The sequence below is a fragment of the Anas platyrhynchos genome, chromosome Z, assembly GCF_047663525.1.
Source record: "Anas platyrhynchos isolate ZD024472 breed Pekin duck chromosome Z, IASCAAS_PekinDuck_T2T, whole genome shotgun sequence".
Classification (NCBI taxonomy): Eukaryota; Metazoa; Chordata; class Aves; order Anseriformes; family Anatidae; genus Anas; species Anas platyrhynchos.
Window position 1 is genome coordinate 18253989 of NC_092621.1, and position 12389 is coordinate 18266377.

Genomic DNA, 12389 nt, shown 5'->3' on the forward strand with positions numbered 1-12389 from the left:
AGATCCATACTTACTTCTACCTACACTCATATGTTGTCATGATGATATTTGCACGTCGCATTTTAGCAACAGGCAAGTACTAATGCAGATACATAGAGTGCGCTCAGGCCTTCTAATTGTGCTCGTCTCAGACTCACCAGCAAAGCAAAAAGCTCTCCTCCAAAGAGCTCTCTCCACTCATTTATACATAAACAAAAGCCCAACGCGTAGCACATTTAAGACATAGCATGTACGTACACTATGTCAGGGAAGCTAGGCGCTATAGAGAGTCATCTGGATGGTTCTTAAACTCACTCTCCCAGATTTTGCTGAGTCGCCCACAGGTGATGCAGAAACAAGCGTGATTATGTGCAGATGAGGGAGGCAAGGGAAAGGATTCACTACAGTTTGCCAATTTTTTTTTTTCTGCAGAATGTTTTGTTCCTTTTTTTTTTTTTTTTTTTTTTTTGAGGCAAGTGCACAGGTGCCAACTTTTTAAACATTGCTGGAAGACAACAGTAAAACTGGAAGCTGCTGAACTTGCAAGCGTGGCAAATTGCGGTCGAACACTGCGGTGCAAGACTGCAGGGTGTCCTCAGCTGCCGGCAAGTGCTGTGTCCCTGCCAGGGTGAGGGAGGGAGGGACGGCCAGCTGCAGGAGGCAGCCCGGTGACCGCGGGGCCAGTTCTGCCTGCAGCTGAGTGCTGCGAGAAGATGACTGATTCCTTAGCCCTGCTGTCATCACTGCCTGTCAGCTCCTTCCCTCAGCGTGCCAGAGGTTTCCTCTCCCCACAATCTGCTGGCATAACTGCTTGTGTAATTCTTTGCTAGCTTAGTTCAGTTAGAATGATCTGGGATAGCTTCAACATCAGTAGGATTCTTTTTCTTAATTACTATTTTTATTCTTTTTAAGCCTACAGACTGAGCTGGATTATGCCATGGTGGTGAGCAGGGCCAGGGAGGCAAGGATGGAGCTGTGGGTACCTTGCAAGTCCCCCACTCAGCTCCTACAGAAGAGGGTCAGCAGCCAGCGAGAGGAGGGAAGGTAGAGGCTGAAGCCCACTAGCACATAGTCCCAGGACTGACTGCTGGCATGATTGCTCAGGGTCAGCCACACTGGGCTCAGCCCAGGACTAGGATCTTCAACTGGGGTGCCAGTGAAGCAGCATCACATCCCACAGCTACAAGCCACCTGCCAGCCTGCTGAGCATCAGAGGAGCTCGCAGCTGATCATGTGAAAGTGCCTTCATCACATTCCTCTCCACCTTCAGCAGCAAACTTCCATCAGCAAGCACAAAAACACACAATTAGCACCTCTGCTGCACCCGGGCAACTCCAGTGACAAACACTTTCACAATCACTGGCTATAATATTTTATAGAGCACTTCATTTTAAAAGTATGATCTAATATATTGTGAGGTTTGGGACGTTATGTTACTATGGTTATAGGCTCCTCTGCTTTGTTCCCCTTGCAGGCAACAAATGAAAAATAGAGCGGGAGATCATACTGTTCACGGATATTAAGAGGTCCAACACTGGATTCTCCTAACATAACACTCTCTCTCCATAGTCAATGCAGGTTTATTAAAGGTTAGAAGAAAATAAATGGTTCTGTGTAGATGGGCCAGGGGATAAGCTTATTTTTGCTAATTGAGATGGAAAACTGTTGAGGCCCAATTCCCACCTTAGGCTGCTTACTAGGTAACTTGCCAATCTTTAAAGCTGTTACAACTAGATTTATACTACTTTGCCAGACAAAATACACAAGGAATTAACTGGAATGATCACAAATGCATTCTTTAAAAATAAATAAATGCATAAAAATGTAACTTATCCAGTTGCCAGAACTATATTTAAAATAAGAACATCTACCAAGAGTTTTATATGGCCCACATAATTGCTGTACACCTATCTGAAACCAATCAAAACAACTAGAAGTCTATTTAGGAATATGGTTGGGAGACACTTTAATCCATAAATAATATATGAAACTGCCTAGGGAGGATTTTAAAAAGGGTTTTGTTGACATGGGTAAGAAATTTTGCACTAGTGAATAGAAATAGTTGAAAACAATGCAATCTTCTTTGGATCATAGATCATTTTATTGTCCAGTGTAAGTATTGTAAAGAAAACCGAAGAGACTCAAAATTATTGGCTCAGTTTAGAAATTATAACATTGAACAAATCAGAGTCGAAAAATAAAAGCTCAAAACAATACTGGGAGATGAGAGGTCTGGTCAGGTTTTAGACAGAGTATCCAAACAGCTGGAAAAGATGTTGATTCTCTGAGGGAACTTTGTAATGTATTTGACTCATGTTTTTGTGGAGCTGTGGATTATCCTGAGGGGTTTGAAAGGAGGAACATATGCCAAGAAGTTAAGAACATTATCTGGAAAATGATAGTATTTTACTAGTTTTCCAAGATAGCCAGCAATAGAATAAAGAAAAAAGGAAAAGAAGAAAGGAGAAAGAGAAAAAGAGAAAGAAAAGAGGAAAAGGGAAAGAAAAGAGAAAAAGGAAGAAAAGAGAAAAAGAGAAAAAATAGAGAAAATAATTGATGGAGTGGTCAAAATGAGAGCTTATCTACTGATGAAGGGGATTCTTTTGCTTTGGCTTCACCAAATACACGTAAGGTCATGTTTTCAAAACCCAGGCTTTCATTTCAAAAAATGTTTTTAAAATCAATTTATTCTTTTTGGTAAAGAATATCCATTCCTTCCTAATTTTCAATCAGTCCACTTACATCCATTAAGATGATAGAAGAGAAATAAAATTCATTATTAATACAGCTCACGTTGACATTTTTTTCAAGCCACATATGTGCTACACGTTAAGGGTAGTCTGTCACCTACAACATGTGTAATACTGTCTTCACAAGTAAATCTGTTTTATAATGATTATGACTTTAAAAACTATTTATTTTTAGAGATTTGCAATATGCTCTCTCTCATCATTTTCTAGTACTTTATGAAACTGGTAATTATGTAGATATTTTGTTTCTTTCTGCAATTACATGTTGTCATCTTAGATGCCAGCTTTACATAATTATAGATGTGGCTAGAATGGCTCACTACATCACTTTTCCAGGCAAAAGTTACAGTCTTCCCTTAAAAATGGTGGTTCAGTTTTGTGAGGTGTCAAACCAGAATGCATGCTGTGTGCCTGGAAAATTTATTAATAAAAGTAAATATTTGGACACTACTCACAAACTAATACCTACCTTTTGTTAGAATGGTAAGGTGTAAGGTTTTTACTTCTTTAAGTCACCCAACATTTTGTATTTGGTGAGGGGGAAAAAGACCGTACCGGGTGCTTCTGGCATGAACAGCTGATTGACAGGAGCCAGTGAGAGTCATATGCCTGCAAGAAGGGATGTGTCTGGTGAAGCCACCCAGGCAGGACAGGGTGCAGACAGGCTTGGTGCAGGACACCATGACCCAGCAGCGTCCCCAGACACAGAGCCCTGGGGTGACAAAACACCCCCCACCCCAAGCTGTACCTCCACACTGCACTGGTTATCACAGTCCTACATGCCAATGGAGCTGACAAGGAAATTAAACCATTGAACAATCACGTTCAGCCTGATGAGAGCTGCACAGAGCAAGAGACCATGATGATGGCAAGAGGTACCGAGATCAAATGCACTCGGATTGATTAACATGACACAGCCAAGCTGGTGGACTCACCAGCCACTGGGCCTGGAAGCTGAAGCATCAGTGCAAATACACCGCTCACACCAATTCTGAGAAAATTTAGGCAAGAGGAGCACATTGGACAAGGTTGTCAGAGCCCAATTCTGTTCCCAGGAAAATTCAAAAGTGTTCTTGCTGTTAATTTTGTTTGGAGCAGGATGCAACTCTGCAAAAGAGCAATCAAGTTCAAATTGTTTGCAAGCTTAACAGTTTTAAGGCTGAATGATGAACACATCCAAATCTTCAGGGAAAAATTTTGCTTGCTCTTTTAGTCCAAATATGACAATTAGAGTTTAAGCGGCACAGTTGAGCAGATCCAAACACCAGTTTAAAATTCAGTCCAGAATCCAGAGCACAGCAGCCAACAGAGAAGTATCCTGGGACGTCTAGATCAGTCCAAAGAATTTATAACACAAAAACAGCATTTACTTAATAATCATAATATATGTACAAAAGCATGTTAATATAAAGGCCCAAAAAAGCCATTCTATTTACCAAGATACAGAATTCTGACCAAATTCTGCAGCAGACAGTTAAATTAGAAAAAGCATGGAACTGAGCTTTCATTGCACCTTGAGAAATTACCAACTGAACAGGAGAATTATAATTCTGAGTAGAAATCCAGTATCAAACATGTAACTAGAATACTTTTGGTACAGTGAAAGACCTCAATCTATTTGAAAGTCACTGTTGTTTTTCCTCCTGACACAAAAACAAAGGTACACTGATCCACAAACAAAATCTTTACAATTAAAACCAAAATGTTTTTCCTATGTTCTCAATTTAAACCATATCCCAGTTTTGGATCTATTGCAGAAAATGAGGCAGTCTTTGTAAGAAGAGTTCAAACCCTTATGTACAAATATTTCTCCATTTCAGTACTAAGATGCGTCTGTTTTAAGACAATCAGACGTGACAGGTAGCACATTTGTGGGAGATCAGTGAGTCCCTTGGTTACTTGGTGAGATGCAGGTCTAAAGGCAGTGTGACATCAACCAGCCGAGAAGTGCAGGAATCCCCTGGGACTAGCTGTCATGTCTCATCGTCGTTATGAAAGAAAAATGGTAAACAAGGAAGCAAGTCTGCAATTATGGATTTATGGGTGTTTGTTAATGAGTATCTCAGACCTAGTCAGACAGCTCCTTTTGGAGTATTTTTCAGATTTCACAGTCTATTTCAGAGTGGTCCTTCAAAGCTGATTAAAATGCCACCATCATTAGATTATATGAGAAAAAAAAACAACACACATTAACATGTTAAAACAAGCTGTACACAAATATACACTGAAAGCTTGGGGAACACACACACCCTGTAAATTTCAGACATCAGCTATTTCCAGTGGACAAACAATAATCTGGGTATGGAAAAAAAAAAAAAACAAAAAAAAAAAAAAAGGATTTAATTCATAAAGGCACAAAAAAGAACGACCCAAGAGGACTCTAAGGACCAAATTTAATATATTTTTGGTTTAAGCCACACAGACAAAAATGAGGTATCAGAAATCATACATTGTGATTTATGCTAAAGGAATCTTTCAGAAAAATCCCCAGACAATCACACAAAAAGATAATGAGGATAAGATGATACAATTTAAATGCAGATCACCCAGACAGACACCCTCTCGGTCATTTAGTAAGTCCAGACAGATGGTTCTTGCAGCAGCTCTCTTACCCTGGCTATCCTTAAAATTAGGGTAATCACTTGGACAAAGCATAACCTAAAGGCAAAACCCAGCAAAATATTTTTTTTTAATCTTTTTTTCTAAATGTTAATCTGAAGGATTATAAAAAAAATAGAATGCAACTTGAGCAGGAAGATATTAAGAGAAAGAGATACACCAATGATTTATAATGAGTGCTGGTACCAGATAGGGGAGTAGGGGTTGGGATGGCAGTGGATAAGCAGTTCATAAAAGTGTCTTGGGCTACAGGTCATATACAATATAACACAATATCTTTTTTATGGGAGAGATTTAGTTGCATGTCTGTTTAATCCTCTGCTGCATGCCTGGGTATACATGCTATCCTTAAAAGATACAGGACAGCCTTGTTTCATGTACTATATCCAGAAACTAGCCTGCAGTCAGAGTTTTACAATTGATGAACGTATTTCAACCCCCCAAAAAAGTAATTTTTCCATCATTTTTTGAAAAAAAGAAGAAAAAAAAAAAAGCAAACATCAACTGAACTATCTGACAAAGCCTTAAGAGCACACTCTCTGAGTAATAAAGAAAAGCAGGTCAGTGCTTATTGCAATAAGCTAAGTTCAAAGTAAGTAAACAAATTTTGTCTGAAACTGCATTTCATTTGAGTTATGGTGGGTGGGGGTGGGAAAGCAAACAAAACACTACTAATTGTATGTTTGATATGTTTGCCTCCTTGCTGATTAACCCAGGAGCTGCATACAGCATGACTCAACCCAATTTCCAAGCAGTCTGTCAGTAAGCATGTGGACTTGAAGACATTCTGGTCTAAGGACACAAGAGGCCTCGTTTCTTCCTCTCTGTTCAGTATTTCACTTTGAGAATTTGTCAGAGGGAGGGAGAGTATGACATTGCAGCTGCAATGCATTTCTAGTTAGTGGTGAATCTCCTTCCCTCCCCTCAGCACTGCTTCTGCAGACCCTCAGCCTAGCAGCCTCCCCAGCAGGGCTCACACATCCACAAGCTGGTCAGTGCTTATATGGAGGGCTGTTTTCCTGGCTCAAGAAATCCAAGTGACTGACAGAGCCAAAGAAGTGCTGAGTAAAAATGGATGCTGAGCATCAGCATTGCAGATCTCTGCTGTACGTTATTGTATATGTTCAGGTCACCAGAGCTGTTGCTGCTCCAGCTCGGCACATTGTAAAACCGACCCATTGAGGAAGCAACACTGCCCATAAGGTTCAGAGATGCGGGGCACAGCTTTGTTTTGTACCTGTTCCTGTTCAGACATTTCTGTGAAAACATGAAAAACATCTGATCCAAATATAAATACATCTATGCAGTACTAATGTAAGTGAACCAATGAGGAGACGGAATTTCAAAAATTCTCTTTAGTTACATATTCTGAGAAAACACCTAGTACACAGAAATAAAATGGTATTTATAGAGTATTTCAGGTGTAATTACATGAATTGTCATTAAAACATATGAATGAATTCAAACATACTTAAAATAATAATCCTCCTTTTAGAATTAAAAAAGTAAATTACTACACATGATCCAAAACAGGACCAGGGATCCTGTTTTTGCACAAGTGACTTTATTTTATACAGAGAAAAATACCATAGCAATATTAAACAGTCTTGCTGTGCAAGATGCATGCTTTCAAGCTGCCTTTGAAGTATGCAGCAACATAGTGCTTGAATGTGGCATATCCCAACTCTTGCATAGCATTTGATGTAGGTACAAGTGCCTTCCTTCTTCAAATCTCAGATATAAATGGATCCAAGGGGAATGAGATATTTTCTTACTTAACAGCTGTAGCAGGATATAAAGTTACTGTGCTGCAGATGTTTCTATTGTCATTCCCCCCTACACAAACTTTGAGCAAGATGGAGTAGTTAATTGTGCAATCTCCAGTACTTTCTAGCTCAAAGAAAAGGTTAGTTTAAACTGTCTTCATCCATAGGTTTCACTAACACGTTGTACTTGGCTCAGATAACAACGAGGTGAACTCACATTGCTGACTGCGCCACCTCTGCTCAGGGCCAGTCATAAATGTTTTGTGGGTCAGCTTCCGAAAGAGCTAGTGGCTGTTCCACACAGAATCTGATTTGGCCCCATTTTCTTTTTGGTTGTTGCAATTATATTTACAGTTGTAGACAGTAAGAAAGATGGCCCACTTTTGCTACAACAAGCCCACTATTTTATTTTCTTGGTATTAGCAGACAAAGCTATGAAGATACAGCTGCTATTGACAGAAATTCAGTCTTTCAAAGGAAAATGAACAGTACCACTCCCACAGGAGGTTCTAATCAGCATCTGTATCAGGAGTCTTCTGAGTCTAGGATTTTAGAAAAATGCAGTTAAGAGTCTGTAGCTCAAGCCTAGAAGCTAAAGCAAAAACTTTGTATCAAAATGAATCAATGTTTGTCTATTTTTTCCCACCTCTGATACAGAATTATATTTTCTTGAACTGCTGGTATTAATAGCTTCCAGAGATACCTGTCAAGAATCATTTAGAATGTGCAGTGGTTTTCTTCTGTATAGTCACCATAAGTCAGGCTCTACAATAGTAGACACACTTAAATTCTACTGGCTTGTGAAACAATAGTTAAAGAGTTTCCAGCACTGGCATTTTTCCCCTCAGAAGAGGCAAAATTACTGCAGAATAGTAGGAACTGTGCACTGTCTGATCTTCTTATTTAAATCTAAACCTTTACTCCTAACTTGGAGAATGACAAACAGCTTGCCAAAGGCATATGACTAAGGATTTGAGACAAACCTTATAGGGAAAATCTGCCTCTACAGATTTTGATCACTTTGACTTAATCAAGCCATAGAGAATGTTCTTGTCAGAGATGAGCGTGGTCTTTGCAGACACAGAGCATCATAAGAAACAAAAGAAGAGTTACAGAATGGAAACTGTCTAGACAGTCAGCAGAAACTTGAGCATTAGCAGGAGGCATCAGCATGCCTCTGAGCCATGACAAGAGAGGATTTTGCTCTTTCCCTAGAGAGACTCCTCTCTTGAGCAGAGTTCCCACCTATGAACAAAACGCATAATCACTCCACAACCTCCTAAGCTCTCTTGACAGGTCTTACCTACTGTGCGAGCTATGGCCCTGCCTGTGGGCAACCAAATCCCTACTCTGAAGGCACGGCCACAGCATTTAACTACTCAGGGCCCATAGCTTGGCTTCTGTTACAGCAGCATGTGCAAAGCACAAGAGAGGGAAGCAGAGGGTTCTGGTTTCATGTCTTACCTTTGCTCTTATTCTGAATAAAGGAATAACAATATAATGGTTCCTGAATGTCCTTAAGAAGGAAAGCTAATAGTGTCCCATATTTCCTAATAACTTCAGCATCAGATTACTTCAATTCAAATTGTCATTTTTGTTTTATAACAAAAATCTGCAAGTTAATAGCTGCGGAACCACACGGAAAATAAACTAAGAAGAATATTATCTTTAAAATCTTTAACCAGATAGGTATAACTTGATTTTGTTTTTATTTGTGTTTCTCTCACATTTTAAAAAAGGTCATTTTGGTTTCCATAAGTACATTTGCGTTTTCAAACGGTGATTCTAGTTGCTTATGATTTTAGAAAAGTAATAGTGTTTCAAACCACGCTTGGGAAAAAACACCATAGACTCTATTCACCAACTACATCACAGAAATATTTCCATATTGACCCTTCACCAACTGTAAACTATAGAGTGCATTAGCTGTTTCCTGCTGGTACCTAAAGTTTAAACATTTGTGCATGGAATCACTAACCTGACAGTCAGCTGAGTCTACAAAAATTAGTTTGAGGTAGATTGCTCTGGTTACAGGAACTTTATTATTATATATATATATATAAATTAGTGTTTATGTATATTAGCATAATATTTAAATGTATTCAAGCTGGTTTTCTTTTAATCTGAAAAACTCAGCAGCTCATTACCACTGGCAGTTAAAATGATCCTAGACTCGGTGGCAGCATGCCTAACCTCAAAATCATTGAGGTTCACTGCAGCAAGCAAGTCTCTAAATCTCCACAGTGTCCAGTGGGGACAATCAGAATTGTGCTGATTGAGAGAAAACTACAACAAGGATACAAAAGGGTCACAACACCTAAACAAACACTGTGGCTGAAGTCAATTTCAAACTTTCTATGTTTTGTAAACTACTAGGATTTCTTTTTCTTTTTCCCAAGGAAAAGCAAAATGAGATTCAACTTTTTCCATTTGTTTTCTCTTAAATCATCTAGTTTTCCAGTATTTATTCTTTATGCTCTGCCAAACAATATTATAATTTACAGAAGTTTTTGCTGATATAAAAAAACCTGGAAGCCCTCTCCAATGCCAAGCGACAGCAGTTTAGAGAGTTTAACTGGTGAGTAATGCACTGATGCAATACCGCAATGCAAATTTTTTTCAAAATATTTAGGACTTAGAGATTACTTGCGGAAATGGTTATGTTTCCTAACAAATCAAGTGTTTCAAGAACAGACCACCCAAATGTATTATCATAAAAAGATGTCAGTTACTTAATTACATGATAGAGCAACACGTTTCTACTTCTCTCTCTCTCTCTCTCTCTCTCTCTTTTCTTCCCAACAAAATGTATCCTCTCTAGAGAGTAAAAGGTTTACAGCAGGAGGCGGGTTGAATTAACTTTGCTAGTAACCAATTTCCTCATGTTCCAATTATTTTGGAAATAGTTTAACTTGAACCATGATAATGTACATATAACACAAGGGAATGAAAACACTACCTCTTTTCTGCATCTGAAATGGCTTTGCTGAGACCACCTACAGTGACTTAAACTGTATGTACCTCCAGCTAAATTTAAAAATACTTGTATTCTTTCAACTGTTATTTTATATCATTTCAATTTCCCCATGAAAATTGGTCAAGAACTACTGTTTTGCTGCAGTCTGTGGTAGAAGCGAGATAATTGTGAAGACATTAAAACCTGGTATCCCAGATTCACAACCATACTACTTTGAGAAAACATACACTTTAGTAATTACTTGATGCCCTGTTGTAAGTTAGAAACAATTTACACCAATATTAAACTGCACCATCATGTGCTGTCCTTTATTTAAGCCAGTAATCTAGCTCCCGATTCAAATCAGGTCTCCTACCTGTCAATGCAGCAAAGCACCCTTCTTGTTAAGACTTTACACGGCCTTCACAAATGCCTTAAATTAAGTGTATATGACTAAGCCTCTCCCCCATATCTTAATTCTCTCAAAATGCATAAAAATAATTTACTGAAATGCATGCAGCATCAATGTACCTGAATGTTTAGAGAGGTATCTACCAGCAACATTCCTTAAAAAAACAGGGTATCCTAGTGAATATTAAACAGACACAGACTGTATTTTTCTATTCAAGAGCAAAGTGCTGAAACGACTACTTTGTACTTCACTATCTATACGCCAGTATTGTGTGTTCATCACCATTTCACAGAATAGTAATGTCTACTAAAGGGACTATCAGCATCTGATGAGAAAGCAATATGTATTGGCAATCCATTAGAAAAGGGTAACAAAAGGACAAAGTATTTAAACAATTGAATTTCACAGCAGATAACTTTAGTGGGTGTCATAAAATGTGCTATATCTGTAAAAACATGAACATTCTGATGGAGAACATGGAATAAAACTGGATCAGAGGTGCTCTGGCAGAGAAAGCAGGGAAAGAATAGGGATTTTGTAAAGGAATTCAGCCCTGGTCCTCCTCCTTTTCTGTGTGATTACCTTACATTTTCTTCTGGGGCTGTGACAAGATTTTTTTTATTATTATTTATTTATTTAGTGCTATAAGGCCTACCATTTATTTTTACATATTCAGTGGATGACTACGCACATTTCATGGGTGGCTGTCCCGTTGCTGTACTTTTTATGTGAACTTGAATTTGAGGGGATCCTATACCTCATCTGAAACTAATCTACTGTGTAAAGAAACTTCTATTTATCTCCTCTCTGCACTAAAACTGTTTAAACCAGATGTGTCAAAGTTATTCTGCAAAAAGGGGCTGAATTCCATTTTTAATTACGCCCCATGGAACAGGTCATAAACCTTGTGCTATCACTGACAAACTGTTTTTGATCCCTCTTGAAGAGAAGCTGCTTTGGTCCAATGACTAGCTACAAAAAACAGACCTATACAAATGAAAAAAAAAAAAAAAAAAAAAAAAAAGCTTTAGCCCTCCTTTGTAAACAAAGAAAATAATCAGATGGAAAAAAGAGTATTACATGTTAATGCAATATTGCCTGGCAAACAGCTGGGTAGCATAATGAGACAGAAAACAGCTTACAATGTGGAAGTAGAACTAAAATTTTCACTACTCAGGAGGTATCCAACTTGCCAGTTTCTGCAGCAGCAATTGGAAGAAGTTCCCAACCTTCCTGTGTGACGATGCTGTGTAGCTGCACTGTAAAATGGACACCCATCATAGTGGCACCCTAGAACAAACACCTCTCCCTGAAAAGACAGGAGAGCACACCAAAAGGCGCTGTAAACAGAATTACTGAAAATTCTGCAGTGTTAATACAGCTATTGGGAATGCAAATTTTCAGTTCTGGAATGAGGAAATAGCTATCAAGGACAGGGCGGGCAGAGGGGGGATATTAAAATAAAGAATAAAAATCAAGTTAACTTATTAAATCCAGTAGGTAACTGGAAATATCTCTGTCAAATTTTTCAAACTATTTAACACTTAAATTGTTGGAGCATTTTTCATGCCTCGCAGTAGTACATAGTTCCCACTTGATCAGCACTGCTTCGTACCTTACTTGCTGTTAACAGCCTCCTCTAAAATGTGTTCATACCTAAACTACTGGCTGGTTAAAAAACAAACAAACAAACAAAACAAAACAAAAAAAAACAAACACAACCACACCAAGAAAACCCCACCATGATTTCTGCAGTGAATATGACCATTCCTATTATCTGTACCACAGTATCAAATACAGTACCAGCACAGTGCACATGAACATATGAACATACGACAATCATAAAGGCTGAATAAACTGGACAAACTTTATGTATGTAACAGCATCAATACCCAAGAAGTTAGTTT

At 38.5% G+C, this 12389-nt stretch overlaps 1 protein-coding gene across 9 annotated transcripts in view; it reads right to left on the reverse strand.

Moving 5' to 3' along the window:
- Positions 1-12389, reverse strand: part of ARL15 (ARF like GTPase 15) — a 236248-nt gene that overhangs the window by 76373 nt on the left and 147486 nt on the right. Inside the window, exon 8 of one of the 9 annotated variants that reach the window (XM_072030835.1) lies at positions 11606-11791. The exons of the other annotated variants lie outside the window; for them this stretch is intronic. Within the exon in view, the coding sequence (XP_071886936.1) occupies positions 11621-11791 (171 nt within the window). The 3' untranslated portion in view covers positions 11606-11620. Of the gene's footprint in view, positions 1-11605; positions 11792-12389 lie in introns of those variants that run through there. 9 annotated transcript variants of the gene reach the window in all.